The sequence below is a fragment of the Accipiter gentilis genome, chromosome 1 (genome assembly GCF_929443795.1).
Source record: "Accipiter gentilis chromosome 1, bAccGen1.1, whole genome shotgun sequence".
Taxonomy (NCBI): domain Eukaryota; kingdom Metazoa; phylum Chordata; class Aves; order Accipitriformes; family Accipitridae; genus Astur; species Astur gentilis.
In genome coordinates this window covers 9,516,534-9,539,762 of record NC_064880.1, presented here as the reverse complement: position 1 = coordinate 9,539,762, position 23,229 = coordinate 9,516,534, and the positions used below count along the sequence as shown (strand labels likewise).

General features: G+C 54.2%; 1 protein-coding gene across 4 annotated transcripts in view; it reads right to left on the bottom strand.

Annotated features, from left to right (window-relative positions):
• EPHB2 (EPH receptor B2) overlaps window positions 1-22,886 on the bottom strand; it is a 129,648-nt gene extending 106,762 nt beyond the window's left edge. For all 4 annotated transcript variants that reach the window (XM_049807649.1, XM_049807657.1, XM_049807659.1 and 1 more), the window contains exon 1: window positions 22,706-22,886. In XM_049807649.1, coding sequence (XP_049663606.1) covers window positions 22,706-22,790 — 85 coding nt within the window. In that variant the 5' untranslated portion in view covers window positions 22,791-22,886. The remainder of the gene's footprint in view (window positions 1-22,705) is intronic.
• Window positions 22,887-23,229: the final 343 nt, after the last annotated feature.

Here is a 23,229-nt window from a genome sequence, read left to right as displayed (position 1 = left end):
CAAATAATTAACTCTTGACGCAGTTCTGACTCACAGGACGTGGATTTAAAGAACTTGGTAAAAATGTCCTTAAAGCTGCCCTGCTCCAAGCATGGGCAAAAGCAAATTATAATGTTCCCTGTACCATGGCAGGACAGTGCCAAGCCCAGCCTCACCAGCTCTACACACCCACTTGTCCTTGTGCCATGATGTCCCCAGGCTGGGACTTATCCCCAGGGAGAGTCCACAAGGAGCAAAGCCCTGCACCAGGGAGACTGGGAAAGAAGACACGGAGGGATGGGAGAGGTGGGGAACAGGAGGGAACATCCCTGCAGGAATTCAGTGTGCCAGCTGGGGAGTCGACGGCTGCTGACACCCAGCTGGTTTCCATCACAGAGGAGCTGGGTGAAAGTGAAACAAGACAATTGGACCTTCAGTGCCTTTTATCGCTGATAACTTTTTTTTCCTTCAGAGACCACATGTTTGCCTGATGGGGTCACTGATGTGAGAAAGCCCCCAAAAGTGAAATGTTGCATTGCAGAGGCACAGGTGACAGGAGAGGACACCCAAACAGTTTGGCCAAATACATGGGTCCTCTAAGGTGGCACCCGGGATGGGGCAGAGCACACAGTGATGTTCCTGGGAGCAGAGCCCTCACCAGCATTCGCTACAGGGATGGCGCAAGGCTTGCAAATGCTCATTCAATGCTTGGGGGCAGCGCCTGCTGTGGCTGCCTCCCCCCCCCAAAAAAAGGCATTTTCTGCTGCCCACTGAGCAGAGAAACATCAGGCCCTGAAAAACACAACACTGAGCGCTCACAAACCAAATGCATGAACAAAATGGCTTCCACCCCTTTTTGCTGCAGGGGAGGGGGCAGCGAAGCACCCTGGGCACTGACACCCCCACAAGCCTGGGGGCAGAGGGGACTCCCACCCCGAGGTCTGGGGCCAGTGGCTGTCTGCAGCAGGGCCAGTTGTCACAGACGCAGCAGCGGGTGTCCAACCACAAGGACGGGCGAACAAAGGACAGTTCACGGCTCCATCGATCGGGAGGTCAGACGGGTGAAGCGCGAACATCTGGTCCGACACTCTGCTCAGCACCGGCTGAAGGACTTCCCTGGGTTTATTTAGCCAAGGGCGAGTCTTTCAGAAGGAAGCATCCAATATTGCCGTTAAATTTCTGAGAACGGAAAGCCCTCCCCAGCCCTGGTTTGTGGCCGTGGGAAGGAACCTTGAGCAGCACAGGGTAAGTGCCAGCCGATGCCGCAGCAGCCGTGACGCATGCGGCTGGGAGGTGCCCATATGCAGCAAGGTAACCCTGATCAGTAGCTTGTGTCCAGGCATCTTTGCATTTATTAGCATATCCCCTGAAACTGAAGCTTCAGGAAGATGCGCATTATCAGGGAGATGTTTGCTCCATGGTACCTGCAGAGGATGGGGTGAGCAGACCCAGCCCAGCACGCTCCCGCATCGGGCACTGGGAGCAGGGCTTTAGCACGACGTGTTGGCATCCGCTGCAGCCGAACACAGGCTTGCATGGTCCTAAGCCAGCCAACAGGCTGGCCAGGCTGCCTGGCCATCCCTCCAGCCCAGCACGTGCCCAAGGATGGCTGGAGACAGAGGGGTATTAGCTGGAGGGAAGAGCCCCAGGGGTCAAAACCGGTTTATGAGAAATCAGTCACCTTTGATCTACAGATTATGAGCAATAGCGAATCGACTGCATCCCTGGGTGAGCTGCTGCACAGTTAATTAGACACGTTATTAAAAACATGCTCCTCTACCAGTCTGAATTAGTCCAGCTTCCAAGCCACAGAGTCCTGCCCTGCTAAATTAAACAGACCTTCACAATTAACAAGCCTTCCTCCAGGCTGGTACTAACAGATGAGCCAGAAGACACTCCTTAATCTGCTGGATAAAGCAAACGATGGGCAGGTTTTCCATACCTTGAGTCATGACTGTAGCTGGTTTATTTTTATTTTGATACTCCTCCAGCTGCAGACACCAGAAATGGACCCAGTATCCAGGACCCAGCATCACAAGGAAAGGATAAACCAATATGACCTGGCTCACCTAGCAAGGACCTGATTAGCTCTTTCACTCCAGGGCAATGCATTTCAAAGATTTTTCAGGCCCAGAGATTTCCTGGTTAGCATCTCCTGTCCCACAGCTGTGGACCACGCTTCCTGCTTTCAGGTATTCCACGGCCATACTCAGACACACTTTTGTTCCCCTGATGGACCAAATTGTCTCAGGTGTAACCAACCCGTCCTCTCCAGTCTCTATTAATACTGTCCTACCACTGGAACTTGCTGTAGACAGGAATCTCATTAGCAATGCTGCCCAAAAAGTGGTGATTTCCTACGAGCAGCCAATTCCAAGCCCCTTCAGGACATGCCTGTAAATCCACATCTTGGTGGAGCACAGTGGGAACCCCCCCATACTCCTAACACTGCAGAATTGCACGTAAATGGCTTGAAACCCCTGCTTACCCCTGCAACAACCCTTAGGGTGACTCATCCGTCCCTCAGTTTGAAAGCACCAGGTGCTGCCCAAATGCTTTTCTCCACGCTAAAGCACTGCGTAGCACACATCTCCCATCTTCACAGCCAGCCTGAGCAAGAAGGTATGTCCTCAGGGGAGCTTTGTGGCCCATGATAATAAAAAGCAAGTCCTGCTGCTGCCCTCTTCCCCTGAACCCCACATCTCCACCGGCAGAGCAGAGAATGGACAACCCCCCTCAAAGAGCATTGCTGTGAGCTTAGTTTTTTTCCTTGGTGTGCATCCTTCATCAGGTTTCAGAGCTGGCTGTTTCATCTTACAAGAGCCACCCTGGCTGCCTGTGAGCCTTGTGGGGACCACGCATGCTGGCTGCAGGACCCAGCCCTCCCCAGACCACCCGCCATCGGGTGAGCCTCCGCCTCGCTTTTATTAGAAACACACAGTCACGAAACATTGCAAGTGGAATCCATTACACAGCATTTAGTACGTATCATTTGTATTTCACAGCCAGCAATCTTTCTGATTTTACAGGGAAATGGCTATTAAAAACCCCACCACGGCTGATGGGAAGGAACAGGTGTGCCAGGTGGCAGTAGGGATGGAGGGAGCGTTTCCAGCTCCGGGATGGACCTGCTCCCATGTCTGGACATCTTTCATAGCCACAGCCTCTCGTGTCACATCCTCCACTTGCGAGATGCTGTTGGTGTGCGGGAGAAGACAGCTCTTCTGTCTGCAAATAATTCACCCCATCTGACTCAGGTGCTTTCTGAAGCTGGGATACGATTGCAAATTATTACTCCAAGGAAAGAGAAACTGAAGCACTCCAGCGTTTAGGTTAGCATCACTCCTGCGAGGTATTATGGATGTCTGCAGACATTTCTAGTTCGTGCACAGCAGGAGTGTTGTGAACCATACCTTAGAGATAAACCAACTCATGGATTAGTACTCTTCTACCTCCTCCTAGGTGCTTTGTTCCCCAGACCTCCAGGACAGGATCTCGGGAGCAGGGGGGGTATCCATGGCCAAATGGGATCATCACCACTGGGGCAATGCTATTCATGTAGTATCAACATTTGGGTCAGGGTAAGTAGAGAATAAAAAACAAAAACATAGTTTAAAACCTGAACCTGGCCATTCCCAGAAAGATTGTGATTTCCTAAAGAAAAGACTGAAAGGAATGAAGAGAAAACACAGCTTTCACCCATGCCCAGCTAAGCAGAAAGCATCTCATCCCACAAACAAGAACAGCAAGTGACTCCAGGATGGGCGTCTTCACCCAGGAGAGACCTTTTCAAAATATAAATTGTGTATCGGGAGGTTCAAGTAGGATATTAAAAGATTATTTAGGACATTGCTTCCTCAGGAGGGCTGTACAGCTTCGAGGCAGGCCACTGGAGAGGTGGGGGATCTCCAGCACTGGGGGTTTTCAGGACTTGACTGGGCAAAACCACAGCCACCCTGATCACTGCTACAACTGCGGGAGGGGGACGTTAGGGACAGGGACACCAGAGCCGGATGTCTACTCTGATCAAAGATGGAGATGCCTTGTTTTACTGATGTAAAATCTTGTTCTCCTAGAATGTGAGCAGACACAGCAGGACCCCAAATCAATTGCCCAGTACATCTCCTGTACAATGATGCAAGCCACTGTCTCATCCAGACCTCTTGTTTGCCACCCCACTGCTCCCTTCTTCTGGCAAGTGGAGCTACAACACGCAGCTCTGAATTTTGCCCCCAGGAAGGTTGGCTGGAAACACAGGCTGGGAAATACTCTCATACATCATCCAGACCTATCTCCACTTTAACCATCCAAGGGAACTAGGAGCCACCCCATCCCACTGACAACACAACCCCTTCTGCCTACTCCAAGGTGCCCATCTGTTTAGTATTATAACTTATTTGGGGTGGCGGGGGGGGGGGGGGGTGGGGTGGGGGGGTGGATAGCATTGCTTTCTCTTTAAGCAAAAGCAAAAATCCCACAGATGCACAAAGATGGCAAGGCATGAGTAAGGCAGGGTCTCCCTGGTCTAACACCAGGCTCATCAATATAAATCAGAAACATGCTCAGAGTATGAAATGGTGCAATGACACATGTGATGGAAAGCCAACACGTGATGGACACAAATGACCCAGCTCTCACCACCAGATTTCTGCTTCTCACACTGCCTGGAAACACTGGTGCCTTGTACCTGTCAATATCTGTCATTGTTATGCTATATCATAACCTGTGATCGGCGAGGACAGGCTCGTTATATAATTTTAATGTATACAGTGCATTAAAGACCCCGAGGTCTACAATTTTGGACCTCATAATGACACAGAAAGAGGACTGAATCACTGGACTGGAAGCATGCAATTGACCCAGCACTGATGATCACAGCCTGTGTTGGCCAAAGGGAGGACAGGCCAAACCTGAAATGGCTTTGCTCATTGCTCCAAATCCATTAATTTCCCAAATCTCAGAAAATTCACAAGCAGAGTCAACCAGGAAACAGGAGTGAAAAGTACAAATGAAAATCAGAGGGCTTTTGGACAAGATGATCTTGTGAGGTCCCTTCCAACCCAAACCATTCTATGATTCTATGACTCAAAGAAAAGTTTAAACAACTTTTTTTTTTTTTTTTTTTTTTTTTTTTTTTTTTTTATTTAAAGGCTACAATTTGACAGGCTAAGAAGATAACAACTTCATCCAAAACCAACCTCAGAGTAACAAAGCACTGGTGACAACCACACATACAAAGGCAATACATGAGAAATGGAAGGAAAGTAAACGGGCAACTCATATTTTATTGTGACTGGCATGAAGTGAAGCAAATAAATACAGGAAACCTATGGAAAAGCCATGTCTGGCATGGCTGAAGGCAAGAAAAAGTTATGGTGGTATTCTTCTTTTAAGCACATAGACAAAATGCTAAGTAAAAATGTTAAAATTCACAGAAACATAGACAAAAGCATTGACAATGCCCAGGAATGGATATCTGGAGATCCCATCACCTTTCTGGGCCCTGCTTCGCCTCTGCACCATTTTCACAGCAATTTCTGGGGGCTGGTTTTTGTTTTGGGGGGTTTTTTTTGCCCTACATGCAATCAGAGCTTCCCTTGCTGCAGTTCTTTTTAACAGTTTGTGAAGGATGGCCATGGTCAGTCAGTCTGTGTCTTTATTAGGAAAGTAGGATGTTAATTCCATAGCCCTCAGGAGGACAGGGCTGCTTCCTCCCGTTAGTAATGCAGGATTCCTTAGCTCATACATAACTAACGACCCAGGGACCGCCTGGCTGTAATTCTCTTCAAAATCACACACACCATTTGCAGGCGTCTAGCAAATAACTAAGACTTTGGCCACAGCTGGAACAGATGCGTCAAGACCATGCAGTGACCAAACAACTTGGCTCTTTCTACATGGCCAACGGCCTCGTGGAGGTGAGAGAAGCCACAGCCATTGTTTATCTTCATTTCTGGGCTTTTCCTTATGACGTTTTCATAAACAAGCCCAAGGAACCATGGCCACATGAAATTCCTGTACGACACCTCCACAACAGGTTGGAAAATCAAATTCTGGGACTAGCCATTAACATAAAATTGGAAGAAAACCACAAGAAAGCTCCACAGCCTGGTTCCAGGACTGGTCAATGTTTGCATGAGCAACTGGGCAGTGGAGCAAACCTACATAGCTCTTTCCAGCACCATGTTTACAGAGAGTATCCCCATCTCCAAGGGGGAGAGACATGAGGCCAGAGCACTTTGGAAGGCAGGAGGAGACTTTAAAAAGATCTTTATCACTTGCAACAGCACCCTGAGGAAAAGACGGTGCAGATCCATGAGCCGTACCATCCAGTGGAGAGCATGAGGCAGGGGACAACTTCTGACTGAGAAGTATCAGAGCTTATAACACTTCAGGGACTGGAATGGGGAGGGGGAGAACTAAGAAAATCAAACATATTTCACAGTGAGAGACTCAACAGAGTTCAAGAACTAGCAAGCAAGAGCCCATGAGGGGACGCCTGGGAGAAGAAGAAAGCTGGTAAGTGCTTGAAGACACTAATGCAGAAGCATCTGAGTGCATAAGAAGGATCACATTTAGCAGATGCACTAGGATTATAACACAATGAAATTGTGGGCATTCAAGGTCTTGCTCAGTCTGAAAACACTTCTGGGAAAATAATGAAAATGCTGATGTAATTCAAATCATAAAGAATTAAAGAACAGGAGTATAATTAGCACCAGTCAACATACTTCTACAGGAAACAGGTCTTGTCAAACAAATCTGATTTCATTCTTCACTGAGATTACAAGTTTGATTGATGAGAGTAACTGTGTACAAGGCAGGAGGCTTTCTGACTCCCGAAACCAGGAGGCGTGACAGCAGCACGGGGGAGCAGAGCCAGCCGTGCCAGCAACAGCCCAGCCGTTGCCTGGGCGTACAATTCCATGTCGCCAAAAGCATGCTCAAGGGATTAAAAGCTGATTAGCTGGCAGATTCCAAGTAATAGTTCCCAGCATTGGACCTCAGTGGGCTCTGCAGGAACCAGCCCCAGGTTCATTTTTGTCTTACAGTCAGCACGATGGGGAGGAATGAAGTAAACCGATGCTGAGGTACCTAATGCTCTTCCAGGCTCGCAGAGCATCCTCAGGTAAAGGATATAGGATTCACCTCCCTTGGCGTTTGCCATATGAAAAAATAATGCTTCCACTTTAATGCAGTTGTTAATTTTCTACAGATAGTAGTGACAAAGAGAAAAGGGCCTCTGAGGACAAGCCAGATGATCTAAAACAGCCATCCCAGGCAGGTGGACTGAATTGCCCTCTGCAGGATACTAAGGGGGGGGGGGGGGTCTTGCTAACAGCTTACACTAGAAACCACACTTTTGTGCTGGTGATTAAATTGACCAAAACATCTTCAAAAGAAAGTGTGTGTGTGGGGGGGGGGGGGGGGGGGGAGCACAATCCTTAAAATAAATTAAACTCTGCTAGGAAAAGCACTGGAAAGTATGGTCTCCTCCAGCAAACGCCCATTGAGCTGGTGTGGCTCAGCAGATGTGAGCACCAGCCAGCAAAAACTCCAGATGGTCCCAGTGACATGGTGGCACTGATCAGGGATAGCCCCCTGCGCCTGGCTCTGGCACTGCATCACGGATGCTTTTCCCACCAAACAGACGTTCGCTGTGTGTGAAACAACGGGACGGCTTCAGTCCTCTTCCAAGCAGGCAGGTGTCACTGAGAGGACTGCCATCACAGCCAGGACCTCCTTGGAGCCAGGAGGATTTGGGCTAAGTCTGGGTGCACAATCAAATGATGACTTTGCTCTTCCTTCCCTTCCATTGCTAGGAGAGCAGGAGCATAACCAGGAGAGATGACTGTCCCAGGCAGGAGCATCTATGAGGTCCCATAGATGAACTGCACCAAGACACAACTGAGGTGTGCACAGACTTGCCTCAAGGATGCAGCAGCCAGGACAAGCAACATCCTCAGCACCACCCGCATCCATCCGTTCCCTGCCCTGTGGCTCCCCAAAGGGTGAACAACAAAACTCAAAGCACGTCAAGAAAGTCCCACAGATGGTATTAAACCAGGAGCTCTTCTATGGCAGGCATCACACACGAAGGTGAGGGTGAAGGTGAAGGTGGGAGCATACCCATAGATAGAAAAGAGACCAGTTGGTGCCCAGCCCAAGCTTTAGGATTTTCAACAGCTTTTGGGAACTTGCTCAAGCTGCAGCAGAGACAAGACAGGTCTGAGATGTGCTGGGAGATGCAAGAGGAAGAGTCCCAGGTCCTTGCCTGCCCCAAGGTCAGGGAAAACTCTCTAGCACCCCAGCAAATGGTAAACCCATACAGAAAAAAGCCCTCAGCAATGAGGAGGGAGCAGCTGCTGTTGTCAGTGCCTTCTGGGCTTGTCACGGCTGCCTCTTACCCCCTGCCTCCCCAGCCAAATCCTCTGACATCCAACACCGCCTCTGCCAAGCCAGCCCAGTTGGGTTCCCCCATTAATGCAAGCAGAAAAGCCATCCTTTAGGGGCTCCTTTAAAGCAGTGCCCTCCCCCCCCCCCAAAAAAAAGAGTTAGTCAAAGCAAATGCCAGACCCATTAAAAGCAAAGGACCTCACAGCCAACAGAGGAATGCTTGGGCTTGATGGACTGTTTATAGAGTCTTTTATAGGAAGGATGGGTAACCTAATCCCAACTACAACATTTTTTATGCTGTTCTATGAGGGTTCAGCTGTGATTAAACTGTTGGCACAGTCCCATGGCACATAAAACCATGGAGACCAGCAAGTCTCATCTCCGCCAGAGCCCTGCAAATGCAAGCGGCAAAACTATTCCAAGCATTAAAGGCTGGCGAGCCCTGCCGTGGGCCATCCCCACTCACACCTCCAATGGGCCTCGCTATCTTCAGAGACCAAAATAAAAGCAACTTGGCAGTCGCTGCACTGATCTCTAGGGAATATTTACCCCTGCTGCAGTCGAGAGTAGGGCAAGGGATAACCACCCCTCCAGGACTGTTTTTGGGTCCCAGAAGCTGGGTAGAGGAGATGCAACTGCTCTTGCAAAGATGTGCTTTCAGCAGTGGGCTTCAACATCCTTCTCCCCTAGAAGCAGTACCAGGACCAGCATGGGACCCTCCACCACCCTCCTAAGACACTGGATAAATCCCACAGCAACATTTTCTGAGCTGTTAAAACACTCAATTTTGAGCCAACCTCCCTAAACCGAGATGATCCAAGTTGTGTGTCCCCACTGTCTCTACCAGGCTGCCACTCCATACCTGGAGCAGAGACCGTGGTCCCCAGCATGGGCAAAGCCCTCCCAGGAACCAAACACCTCCACTTGGCTCAAGTAGATGTTGACCCCGGAAACCATGCCCACCTGGGACAAACCACCCCCAGGGTGCTCTAATTTGACTGTCTGAGAAGGAAATAAAGAGTTGGAGGGGGAGCTATTGGAAAAGCTGTTTTCTCCAAGCCCAGGCTTGGCACAGGGTCACACCAAACTCACGTTGGAGGACAGGCTTGTGCAGAAGAGCCAAGCCTCTCCTCCAGACCCTCAGCTTAGCTGGAAAGTGGAAAAGAGTGGGGGCTGTGGGGCAGGAACCACCTCTGCTACAACGCATCGATGGGGACTGTACATGGGATGTGCATCCTCGGAGCGGGACCGCTCAATGTCAAACCGGCAGGGTCTCCCTCAGCCCCGCTGCTGGCTGGGATTTCTTCAGGCAATTTGAACATGATGTTTGTTTCATTTATTGTTATAGAATTGGAACAGAACCAAGGCTTTTTTTTTTTTTTTTTTTTTGGCTTTGTTGACTCATCCATCAGTTTGTCTGGTCACCCTCATGATACTCCCTGGCATGATTCATCGTCTCCTTCGTGGCCACCACACACCCATTCCAGGTGGGCTCCCAACACCTACGTTAGCCCATGGCCAGGCGAGGTGGCCTCTCAGAGTTAAAGCTCTGGAGCACAACGAGCACAAGAACCTACCACTGATTTCAAACCCTTCTTCTGCATCAGATAAAAGACACCACCACCTCAGAAACCCTGCCTTGAGCATCCCCAGCCACAGCAGCCAGGAGAGGCATGTGTCCCTCAGTGCACAGCTGGGCTTTTTAACTGGGATGGGACTTTCCCAGCAGTTTTATTTTAGTCCTGTGCAAGCATACAACACATTCCTGCCGCCAAAGGAAAGGAGACCTTGCAGTCCTTTCAGATGCTACCACCTGAGTCCGTCCACCCATGGGGTTTCTTCTTCCAGCACATGTAGCACAGCCCCCGATGCACCATGCACAGGGCGATGGGCACCCTGATGGAAGCACTACAGGGTGGGCATCCCACCATGGCTCGATGAGCTGCCGGCACCCCTGGGAGACCCACAGCAGGGGCCAAGCCCTTCTCCACCCCTCTGGCCACTGAGCAATTTGAGGCTGGTGGACGACACACCCAGGGCTGACCTTGCAAATCCCTTTTTTTTTTTTCCCTTTTCCCTCTGTAGCCCACACACCGAGGACCTCCCAAACGCACGGTAAAATGCCAAATCAGCTTTCCAAGGGCTCAGCACCCACAAGCAGGAGCTCAGGTCATATTTAGGCCACCCAAATTACAGGGCAAGACTTGTCCTTGAGGGTGACCTGCTTCGCTTCCCCCAGCACAAAGCCATATGGGCAGCCCCTGCCACCCCACCCAGCACACCATGGGGATGTGAGGGCTCCACCAGTCCCTCCTGTTGGTCCCCAAACGTGCCACTCCCAAAACTACCGCAGCCCCTGGCAGTATCCCCTAGGCATCCCTTACTGTCCAGTCCAAAATTCAAAGCTCCCCCCCCCTGCAGCCCCACCTTTTCCTACAGAGAAACATATGCAAACTGGGACCAGCAAAGCAGTGCTGCGGGACCCAGCCCGGAAAGGTTGTACTTCACCCTCAGCCCTGCAGATCAGCAAGGATGGGCTTCTGCAATGCTGAGGGATGAAAGCAAATGCCAGGGATGACCCAGCTCATCCAGCTTTTGGCACATGCCCACGTGCCCCACACATGCACACCCGTGAGCTGTGTCCCACCAGGATGGGGACAGACACTTGCTCAGCCCCAGTGCTTGGCCCAGAGGAACCAGCCTGGATGCACTCCCTGGCAAAGCCTTACTTGCATGTGCCTCCTCCTCCTGCCTGTCCTGTGACTTGCCATAAACCAGTGGAGCCCAGGAGACCTCCCCAGGCACTGCTCGACCCAAGGAGGAGCATCGGCAACCTCCTGGAGTGGTGCAAGGTTTAGCCAAATCCAGGAACAGAGACCAGACGACAAATGGGAGCAGCTGCCAGTAAATTCAGCGTTTCCAGGGGATCTGTGTTTATCAAAAGCTGTCGCTTTCTAGCCAGAACAGGTGTCAGTCACAGCAAAATCTCATGGCAGCTATTCAATCTGAAGGCACAAGAGTTTGACATCAGACCAAAAAAAAAAAAAGCATCGTTAGCAACTTCTCTGCTCTCCATCTTGCCTACAGCCTTGGAAAAAGAAAGGTGAAGAGCCAAAAGGAGGAGGAGGATAAAATCAGGTGTATCAGGTACTGGCTCTGTGCAGCAGCAGCGCAGCCACCCAAAGCAGGCATCTCCCCATCACCAGGTGATGCTCAGAGCAGATCTGCCCCCCTGCCCCCCCCATGACAAAGCCATATCACGATCATCACCCAGCTGCCATGGGTGGACTCAAAGCAGCACCCACCTACCCCAGGACACTCCATCACACACCTGAGCTGGCCTCATCCCACCTGCAGACTTGCTAGCTGCCTGCTGCCTGGAGATTTACACCGAGCGCAACACAGAGCAGACCTTGCACTGCCTGTTCAACACTTCCCACTAGCCAGACACCAACCCCTACTAATGCTGCCAACATCCTAATTAGCACCTTTCCTGTGCCTGCCCTGCTCCCGACTGCTCTGCATCTGTCTGAGGACTCTCTTTGAGGTTTCCCAAAGGTAGAGCAGACAAATGGGGACAAGTCCCGGAGGTGCTCGGCACCCCTTCCCCTCCAGAGCAGCTGGCACAGCCGCCTCCTCCAGCCCACTCCAGCACCCCGCTGCACTGCTACGTGTCTGCCGTCAAGGGATTTCCACACAGCATCATGCACACTTCTGTGTTTATCCTTTCCGAGCCTCCAGAATGGTGCTAACATGCGCCAAGGATGGGAGAAGCCCAGGAGGGTCCTTGTTACACAGGGACTATCCATCCCTCTGCAAGGCGGGTAAAAGGAGCTGGGCTTTGTCCCAGTTTTGGCATGGACAGGGCGGCTCCAGGCTCTGTCCGAGGAATGCATTTGCCCAACCTGGCTGGAAACTGTCCCTGGTGGGGCTGCTCTGCTCTGACTGCCTCAACCCGCGGCCTCACTGCCACATCATCACACCCCGTGCCAGGCAGGAGCAAGCTCCGAGGGGCAGAAATCTCCATCCGACCCCTCAGCATGCTCCAGCACCGGGCAATTAATACCCTTTCACCAGCTATTCCCCACATCCAGGCACTGGCTGCTCTCTGCTCCCAAGGGAAAGACAAAAAACCACAACACCGGCTTGTTTTCCCTCCGGGAGCTGCGTCCGTTTCTACGCCAAAGCAGCAAGGAAGGCACGTGCCTGCTCGCATTTAACACGCAGGTGCTCTCCCAGCGTGCACACAGGCAGCTTGCGCGCCGGGGCATGCATACAAAGGCTGGGGACAAGCACACAAAACCAGCACTCAGCCACCTGCAAGGGCATTCCGCAAGCAACCTTGGAGGTGACAGGGATCCTGCAGGAGAGATCTGCAGGAAACGCTTTCCCCAAAGCTGGCATGCCACAATTAACTCTCTGCAGCCTGGCCAGTCCCCCTCCCTGCAAGCAAAGCACTCCAGCCAGCTCATACACCTTGTTTTATTTTATCTGCGCTGCCCCCAGTTCAGGCATTTTTCCTGCTCGCTTTGTCCCCTGATACCAGACAGGCTTAAAAGTAAAACAAGGCAAAGATTTATTAAGTGACGCTCACCGTAAAGGTTTCCGAGTTGCAGTTGTAGAGCCTGGAAACAGGATTACAAGCAAAGCAAATCATGAAACGCAACTGTAACCTCTGCACGGCGAGATGTGACCCCTCACATGCTCCAGCCCATCTCGCATCCAAGCACGTGGCGTGCACTGGCTGGGGCAGCTGCCCAGCCAGCTCACAGCCGCTCACCACTGCACAAACCTCTCTGTGACGGCCGGGGCTTCTTCAACCTCCCTGCTGCTGCACCCAACTTGTTTAGCTGGCCTGACCCCGATCTTCAGCAGACTTTCTACCGTACCTTGCCTCAAACCAGCTGCGCGTGTATTTGTCAATCCAGAGCACTCCTGGCTCTTATTCATGACCACAAACAGCTTCTTCAGGCACATCCTCAGAAGAGGTGGTAGATATGGGATAAAGGCATCGTCCCCAGGCATGTCCTAGGACCAAGCCCATCGTCCCCAGGCATGTCCTAGGACCAGCATGTCCTAGGACCAAGCCCTCTTGCTGGGTCAGACCGGTGAGTCCCATCACCCCTACCTAACAGCTCAAACACTGGCCGTACAAAAAGCTGAGCTTGCAAGAACGAGGTGCATCTCGTGAGAGAAAGGCTCGAAGCCAGACTCACGGAGGCAGCACCTTGTCCACACCCCGGGAGAATGAGCTGCGAAATCATGGGAAGCAGCAGGAGGGGAGGATGCTGCCAGCTACCTCACCAGCCATGGCCACCGGCCCTGCCTGGGGGGACTGAAAAGTGGATGCAGGCAGATACAGGTCCTGGTAGGACACACGCACCAGTCTCTTGGGTGAAAGCAACCACGCACCTGGAGGCATCTGAGCAGCCTGTTCCTGCCCACTTTGCCCTCAGACACATTGTGCCCAACCCTCTAGTCTCAGCGAGCAAGCCAAGCCAAAGCACTTGTGTTCCGTGGCCACCCCGCACAAACGAGTGGCCTCCTGGGAGGCTCAGAAAAGCAGGATCTCCTCTGGAGACTGAAGAGCATCCAAGGACTCCCTGTCCCCTGCTCCAAGACAGAGTGCTCCAATCAGTCCTCCCTTGCCCTGAGAGACTCTGGGATAGGAAGAACCTGTATTGCCACACCACGGCGCATGGGATACTTCTCGTACACAGCCTCTCATGACACCTGTGCACCAGGGGTCCTGCATCCCTCTGCTGAAGTTGTCCAGGCTCACAGAGGGTCTGGTCAGAGGGTCCGAAGGGTCCAGCCCCTGTTTGACCCTCCTCATCCTCCCTGGCTCTCCCCTGCCTCTGCCTCACAGCAGCAGAGAAGTGCTGCAACAGCCTCCCCCAACAAGGGTCCCTGCAAGCCACGGTGAGGACGTGCAACCAGAGCTCACCAGCCTCTGGCAGGGCCCCAAACACTTCAGGGACGTGTTTTGGGACCTGGGACAACACTTCCCAGGGAGCAGGACTTGTTTCAGCCTGCTGCCGGGCAGACGGACCCCAGATAAGCCCGTCCCAGCCGGGCGCAGGCAGCAAGCCGCTCGCCGTGCGATAACCATCACCTGGGACGCAGTTCGTCCTTCAGTCCGCTGACGACTGGGTGTCCCAGCGGCCCCCAAAGCCTGGGTGGGAGCAGAGGGGAACCGAGCCCTTTGCGGCCAGCCCAGACACCTCCCCCTCCCCTCCCATGCTGGGGGCTCAGCAGCCAGCTGCAGGCTGCCCAGGAGCCCAGCCGTGGAGCCCATTGTTCCCTTTGTCTGGCCTTTTAAGCACGAGCCCACGCGGCTCAAGGCGTCCCCTCCACCGTGGGGACGTTCACATGCTCGGCCACCCTCGCCACCCCCTGACCCGCTCAGCCGGCGGGCAAGGGGCTGAGCACCTCCCCTAAACCCAGCCTTTGTCTCCTCCAGATGAACCCTGGACTGCGGGTAGCTCCTTTCCTCCTCCCCCAGCTCCAACTAGATGCTCTTGCCCTCCGAAACGCCAAGGAGGGCAAAGGCATGCGCCAACAGGCATTTTCCAGGGGACCTTACCCTTGTCCGGCCACCCTGCCAAAATCAAGAGCCTGCATAAGGCCGGGAGGTGTTTCTGCACCCGTAGGGTCCACCATCACGGCCAAGGTGACAAGCACCCGGAGCGATGTGGACACCCCCGGCACTTTGCCTTGGAAGCTGCAGATGGTCTTGAAAGCCAAGCTGGGAGCTGGCAGGCGACGGGGCCCCCACTGCACGTGGGCATCCAGCATCAGAGCCTGGAGAAGACGCCTTAGCGTTTGGGACAGACCTCAAATACCACATCCACCACAGGAGGCTGAGCCAAAGGGATTCCTGGTTTCCCTCCCACCTCCAGCAGTGTACCAGGGGGACACCCGGGGGGGAGGTACAGAAAGCACCCCACTTTCTGCAGCCCAGCATCAAGGGCTTCCTGATGCCCCTGGTACCAAGGACGGGCAGGGGTGGGCTTCGCCGTGCCCAACGCACCCCTGCTTCCAACCCTCCATCGCCCTTGGTTTTAAACCTGCTGCTTGAGGACTCAAAAGCGAGTGAAAAAATATAAGATCATGAATTGTCACCCCTTCATCACCCTCTTCTTCACACCTCCCGCGGTCCAACGCACCGCTGTGCCCCCCCCCCACCGCAAGCTGCATCTTTTCTGAAGCCCCCCCCGCCCCTGTACCTCTCCTGTACAAGCATCTTCGCCCTTCTTTCCCAGCCTTTCCCAGTTCTGAGTTGATGCTTTCAAAGAGCCATCCACAATGACTTTAAGATCTCTTTCTTAAAATGCTAATAAGTAATTTAAAGACTGCCACTGTGTATGCATGGGTTTAGGGTAATTTTTTCCATGTGAATCCCTTTTCATTCATCACTGACTACATTTAATCTGCCACTTTATAGCCTGGTTATCCAGTGTCATGAGATCCTTTTACAATATTTTAAAGACAACTGTTGTTTTTATCATCCTGAATAATTTTGTATAATCTGCAAACTTTCTTGCCTTCGAGTTCCCACCCCTTTCTAGTGCATTTATAAATACATCGTGCAGCGCAAGCCTCACGCTGACCCCCGTCCAGTAGGAAAACTGACTCTTTGTTTCCCCCTCTTTAAGCAGATTTTAATCCATAAGAGAGCCCTTCCTCTAAAATTACTGTTCTGGAGTCTCCTGGATCACCCAGGGAGCTCTTCTTAAAGGATGCTTGTCCCATTTGCTCTGGTCCAAATATTCGTTTTACCAATTTGTTTTAAAATATAAGCTCTTCTGCCACGACTTCAGGGCAGTCTCTCAGCCCTGCCCTGCAAGGAAAGCTCCTTGGCAGGAGTCCCCTTGGCCACAGCCATTTGGGGGGACACTGAAGTTGTTGCCATCTCCCCAAGTATTCCATCCTTGTTGGGTTTAACCTCCCAATTCTCAGTTGTTGAGGGGCAACTTGGAGGGATAATTCATTTCTTCTCACAAGTTATTTTTCAAACTCCTCTCAGCCTGCCATATACAGTTTTACATTCACCACACCTCAGTTTTTTTCTATTTTCCCCTTTTAGATACTTTCTGAAGAACATCTTTTTACCTCTGGTGACCTCCTTCAATTTGCCATTTAATCAAGATATATATTTTTTTTTTAAACCCATACATTAAACGGACGTGTGTGTTTATTCTAAGCTTTAATATCATTTCCTACATCACGTGCAAGTATTTCACTATTTTAGCCGCTCCCTTTGGCTAGATCCCTCATTTTGCCTTACTTACAAAATGTTACTGTGTAGTATTTTTAAGGGCTGGTCTTTTTATGGATGCGATGGTCTGCCTCTAAGAGAGGTAAGGTGGAAAGAACATAATTTATTAGACCTACTGATAAAGCTTCACCAACTTTTGGAGCTCACCAGCCCCTTCTTGTGCTGCCCGGGAGACTGAACCTGCTCCCACAGAGCCAGCCCCATGCCTCGCACGACATCGCACGTGATGCTCAGGTTGAAATCAAGAGATCCTCCTCTCGTGGACTCTCCAAAGAGCTGCGATTACTCAAAGTCACTAAAACTATAATTTCTGAATAACGCCCCTATGTGACATTTACGGAGGCAGGGACCATCCACAATTACAGCTGTGCTTTCTGCCCTCGTGGCCCATTTCATCTCCCTGAACGTTTGGCAATCAGTGCTGCAAGTCGCGTCAAGAGGGGTAGCAGAGACCTAATGCTGCTCCCTTCATCCCCAAGCACAGAAATTCAGAGAGGGGCAGATGGCATGGCATGATCCTCACTTACTGCTTTGCCTTCACCCTGCTTTGCACAGTGGGAGGGCCGGCACACCCCGCACAGCCACCCCTGTGCCTGCACCCTGGCACAAATCACCATCCATCCAGCACATTCCCGAAACACCCGATATTGATATAAAGTCGGTATCGATATATCGCTGCACACACCCTCCGGGGCACCTCTCCTTCCTCACACCCTCCTACCTGCCACCTCCCAGCCCCTGAGGGGTCCCTGCCCGCTTCCAGCATCCCCAGTGATACCCCCCGTGCTCCCCGCATCGCTGGGTACCAGCCAGGGCAGAGCCCCCTCCTGACTCCCCCCCCAGGTGCTGCCTCTCCCTCCCGCCCGCACCGCACGTCAGCGCCTTATCGCAGGAGGCCCTGACGTTACCCCCTTATCTAACGGCTGAACTTTTGCCTCCGAGGATCTCCTCGCTACCCCCATCCCAACGCGATCCAAAGGGCAGCCACGCTTCGCTCCGGCGTCTCTGCAAACCAGAAGCCAGGTTTGGGAGGGATTGCAAACCAGGATGGGAGCCGACGGGGGGGTCTTTCTTGGTAAAAAAGGACTTTCTGCAGGATGGGAAGCTCCTCCCAGACAGACCCACACACAAGCGCCCATCTCAGCAGGGTCGGTCTGTTGGCAGCAGGCGCGTGTTGGGGCAGCGGCGGTGGGCTCAGACTCTCGTTTATCACAGCTCAAGCTGTACTCGCACAAAAGCACTCGGGCCTCAGGAGGTATCTCAGCATCCAGCGTCTACCCAGCTCCTCAGGCAGGTTTCGCAGCCCCGCTGGTGCCCACCCCTCTTCACAGCCAGCTCAGGTACGTATACACAGACGGCCACTGACTAGTGCAGGCAGATCCTTAGCCCATCTGCAAAGGGGACTGCTGCTCCCATCCTTGGGCGACAGCTCCAAAACCCCTTGGCAGCACCCCCACAGCCACGTTATGGCCCCTCGGCACCCACAGATCCCTCTGTAGGGTGTCACAAGGAGCTGGGGGACATCGGTGGCCGCGCAGCTCCAAGCCCTTGTCCCCTAAACCTCCGTCCTCTTGGCATCTCCCTCCAGCATCTGCTCCCTCAGCTTTTATCACCCAGAGTACCTGGAAATACAGCAGGGATCGGGAGCAACTGCTGCTCCCGCCCAGGTAAAGCAGAGGAGCACAGTGGCAATGGCAGCTACACGGACGTTTAAGTCAGGCACCAATTTATTTGGTCTCCAAAAGGAGTTTTCCCTGCCTCTGCCCCGGTAATACAAAGGGCAGGCAGGTGCAAGGAATGCACCTCGTCAAAAATTAACACAGGAAACAGGGCTGGAGAGGGGAGGCAGCAACAGGGAGACAGGCAGCACATGACCGACCCGAAACCACGGTCTCTGCTCCGCACCTCAGTCCCATTTGTCAAAAATTCTTTTCCAGCCTGGACTCAGGACAGCATTTGCAGATCTGGAGTTCAAACACATGGGGTGGATCGGCTTCTTGACAGATCCTCTGTTTTTCTCTGGACCTGCTGCTCTGCCGCCAGTGGCGTGTGCCGGGCTCACCGGGATGGTCCCGCAGCTCCGATGGTCCTGGCACACCCCAGGCACACACCACCCCCCTGGAGCACCAAGGTCAAAGCAACTACTCTGGCACGACCCGTAACCTCAGTGGGATGGCTAAATTCTTCCTCCACTGAGACCACAAAGCCAGATGCAACGAGGCACAGACCAAGCCCTGTGTTCCCTGGCACCCCCCCGCACTGCCCTGGGCCTGGGGGAGGCTGCAGAGGTGCTCAGCAGTGTCGCAATCATGTGTCAAGAGAGGTGACTACATTTTAACAATAAAATAAGTTATAGCATACATAAAATACAATATACTGTATCTTACGTACATGTATGCAATATAATAAATGTGTAATGTATATTGTGTACGTTATAATACATTATTAACTATGTAGGACAGCAAAGGTCCTGTCTCCAGCTTACTCAGAGGATGGGCACGGGTGTTCGTGTCCAGCACCTCAGCCACGGCGTGCCCCAGGGATGCCCACCCCAGGAGAGAACACGGCCCTCCCGTCCCAGCATCCCTCTCCAAGCCCAAGGCTGGACTCAGGATCGCGACCACCTGGCACAGAAGGACGCGCTCAACATCGAGTCCCCTCACCCGTGATGCCGCTTCCCAGCAAGACTCATGCCAGGCGATTCTCCCTCGCCCATCAGAGCCTGTCGCTGCCTCCACGCTGCCGGCTCCCGGGCTGCCTGCACCCTCACAGATATTAGGGCCATCTCATTTCTTCTTTCGCATTTTTTGGCACACGGCTGGCTTTCCTCCAGCCCTCGGGAAACTTGCCAGCACCTCAAGGTTTATGAAAAGTTAACTCCAACGGGGTGAAGAGCGCCTTCAGGTTCCCCCCCCCCCGCCTCCTCGCATGCGAGTTAGCTGGGCTGTTGATTTTAAAATACCTAAGTGCCCTTCCCAGCTCTACCCAAAAATACCTTGGAAGTATCAGTACTCCAGATACATGTGCAGCATATGCCAGCAGGAATACAAAGAGGAGCCGTTAGTGATAGCGGCACTGTTACCAACCGGTGCGGGATCCAGACCCTTCCAGGACTCCTTTGTTCTTGACTTTCTGGTTTTGTTTTTTAAAAAAAAAACACACAAAAAAAACTTTCCTTTTATAAGCCTGAACTTTCTCAGCTGCAGATATGTTACCTTGCAACTGCCTTAACAACTGTATGCAATTCTTAACCTCTGCTTTATGTACGTTGTCATCCACCTCCCTGTTTTCCATATTGATTTATGTTTTATGTTCTTTTCACATTTCCTTTTAACAGAGCCAGTTTTAACCAAACAGCCTTTCCTCCCGAGCCCGAGACATGCATTCTGCTGGCCAGTGAGTAATCAACTTCCAATTTTCATGCACACTCCTGTTTATATTTCCTTCCCTATCGGCTTTGTTTCTAATTAAGGTTTGTTAAATGCAAGTGAATATATAGCGTACAGAGAAATATAAAGCATGTAGATAAATAAACACCACACACACAGGCACACTGACTAAGGCTGCGCTTTCAACCACGGATCCCAAAGCACTTTGTCATGTTCATTAACAAAACCTCGCAGCTCCCTTGGGAAAGACGCTTGTATTATTTTACGCCTTGTAATTAGGAAAACTGAGGCACAGAGGAGACAAGTGAAATTACCAACATTACAGAAAAGCTCTGTAGCAGAGCTGAAAACAGGACTCAAGAGGCAGGATCCCTGGGCAAATAACCATAACACGTTCTTCCCCTGAACAAACCTTTTTTGCCCCCATTTTGGCCCTGGGAATTTGCCGGAGCTGCTGATGGCAGCGCGGAGGGCATCGCTACCACGGAGGTGCCCTGTGGCCCAGGGGATGTGGTGGGCTCCAGCCACCACCTCCTTGGCCAGCGGCTGCTCTTGGGTCAGTCTGCCTGCACCGACGGGGCCCAGAGCACCCGGAGGCGCAGATGGAAGCTGTGTCCAAGCATCCCAAGGAGCCCCGGGAAGAGGCAGCTCCCAAAGGTGAGGAAGGAGCAGAGGCGCGACCGGGGAGCCGCGTCCCGCACGCTTTTGCCTTGCCAGCTCTCCAGAAGCCTTTGCAAAGAGGGAAAGGCCGGGACACGGTAGTTGGTTGCCTGCATCGGCACCGTGAGCCACCATCGCAACTCCATAACACACAGAAGGCAACAGCAGGGGCACGGGGGGAACCCCACTGAACCCAAATCAACACATTCAGCTCCAGATGGCGATGGTCGCTGGAAGCATCGTGCAGGGCCCCCGTTGACCATCTTCCTGGGAGCGTCCCCATCCACGGAGGAGCACACCTTACGGTGATCACCTTGGGTGGGCGAACCCCCCCGCCAGCGCTGGCCACCCCTGCATCCCCAGACGTATCTTCCCCATCCCTTGGGATGAGCCCAGGCACTCAGGCATCCAGTCCCCGCTGCTGCCGCCGTGACCGTGGGAAGGTCACCCACGTCTTCAAGCGTGCAAGAGCCCCAGGAGCCGGTCACCGATCCCCCAGCACCACCCGGCAGCTCCCCTCAACGTGCGGGAAGGGCAGGGTGGGGTGGAGATGTCACCTTGCCCCTGCACGAGGTGCCTGGCTCCCTCCCTCGCCATAGTCAGCAGCGTCGGCTCTGCACGGCCAAGCCCGCTCGGGCCCCGCTGGCCAAGCACAAACCCCATTGTAAGTGTCAACACCGCCAGCTGATCGGGCCAGACGTCCCACGTGGACACGTATGCTCCCACAAACACGCTCATCACCCCAACCCTCCCCTCCCCATAATTAAAAACATACTGGGCTCATTTGAATAGCAGAGCTGGCTAGCGCTCTCCACTGCAACGTAAATAGTCCTATTTATGCCAAGCTCCCATATTGTAAATATCACGATGTATAGCTGGCCAACACATGAGTCATCTCCCAAAACTCCAACTTAATAAATGGTGCCTCATCTATGTTCCAGACAAACACCGTCCATGCAGCTCCCACCGCCTGGCGCCTCCACGCCCAAGGCCAGCAGCGGCCGCCCAGCCTGCCTGCCAGCCCAGCAAAGCCGGGGGGGACAGCAGAGCCACCCGGCCCCTCACCAGCTCGAACATGGCCCTCCCAGGATAGACAGCCCGTGGACCGCGCTGCTCCCAGAATGAGCCGCTTTTTTGGTCCGACACCTTGCTCTCACCCCTGCCCAGCCCGGTTCTCCGGCGCTTCCCGGGGCGCCCGTGCAGCGGGTGGGCTGGAGGGAGGCAGGCATGGCTGAGATGGGCTTGGGAGCAGGACGAAGGGTCCCCCCTTGCCTAGACTCTCCCACCGGGCTCCCGCCCAGCACCTTCCCCGCACAGCCAGCCCCGCGGGAGCTTCCCCACCTGCCGCCGGGCTCTGCTTTGTCTGAGAACCGGGGGGGAACTCGGCGGGGAGCCCAGCTCCTCCCGGGGACGCTGGGAAAGCCACGCCACCAACGGGGAGCCGGCCATGAGCTCCAGGATGCCGGCAAGGCCTTGTTGAGGTGCGCCCCAAAGCCTCTCCCAGCAGCCGGCAGCGGGCACGGCGTGGCAAAGCCCGGGCATCCCTAGGAGAGAGGCTCCGCGGTACCCAACCGGCACCGGGGGACCTGCTGCGGGGGGGAGGGGTGGGGGGAGAGCAGGGTGCCGGCGAGGGATGCCCACCTTGGCGAAGGGATGGCGGAGAGAAGGGCAACGCAGGGATCGAGAGGGTCTGGGGACGAGGCAGGGGGCGGGGGTGGGGGGGGCGGACACACGGACGACGACACGGGAGGGGCCCCCAGCTCCGCACCGGGCTCCGGCGGCAACACCTCCAGCCGAGGCAGCACTTCCCCAAAACTTCGCCTCCCCTCCAGCGCTGCGGAGGGGGTGCGGCGGGGAGGGGGGAAGGGGGAGGGGGACCGAGTGCCACCCTCCCCCCCCCAGGAAGGAGAAAGGGAGAAAAGACCCCCAAAAATCAAGCCCGGAGGGGGGCTCGCCCTGCCCCAGAAGGGCCCCCGCCCCCCCGCGGGCCCCCCCTTACCTTCCACGGCGGCGAGCAGGGGCAGCAGGGCGAGGGGCAGGCAGCAGAGCCACAGCGGCCCCATGGTGCGCGCCGGGCCGGACATCAGAGGCGGCGCGGCCGGCGCTCCATGGAGGCGGCGGGGGAGCGGCGGCGGCGGCGGAGCGCAGAGCCGAGCCCCCTCGCTGGGGCCGCCGCCGGCGCGGGCACGGCCGCGGGCACGGAGCGCACCGCCGGCCCCGCCGCCGCGGCCGGGCCGAGCCACCGCCGCCGCCGCGCGGGGGAGCGCCCCGCGCCGCCCGCCCCGCCCCGGGGCGCCGCGCTGCCGGCGGGGGCGGCGGGCGGCGGGCGGCGGCGGCGGGCGGGCGGCGGCGGGGCGGGGGGCGGCGGGGGGCCGGCGGCGCGGCGGGGGGCGGCGGGCGGGCGGCGGGCGGGGGCTCCCCCCGCCCGCCGATGGTTTCTCCCGGAGCTGTCGATCATCCAGAGAAAGCCGTGATTTCAGCCCAAATCTTCCTCGCCGGGGTTGACTGCGCGCCGCAAAAACC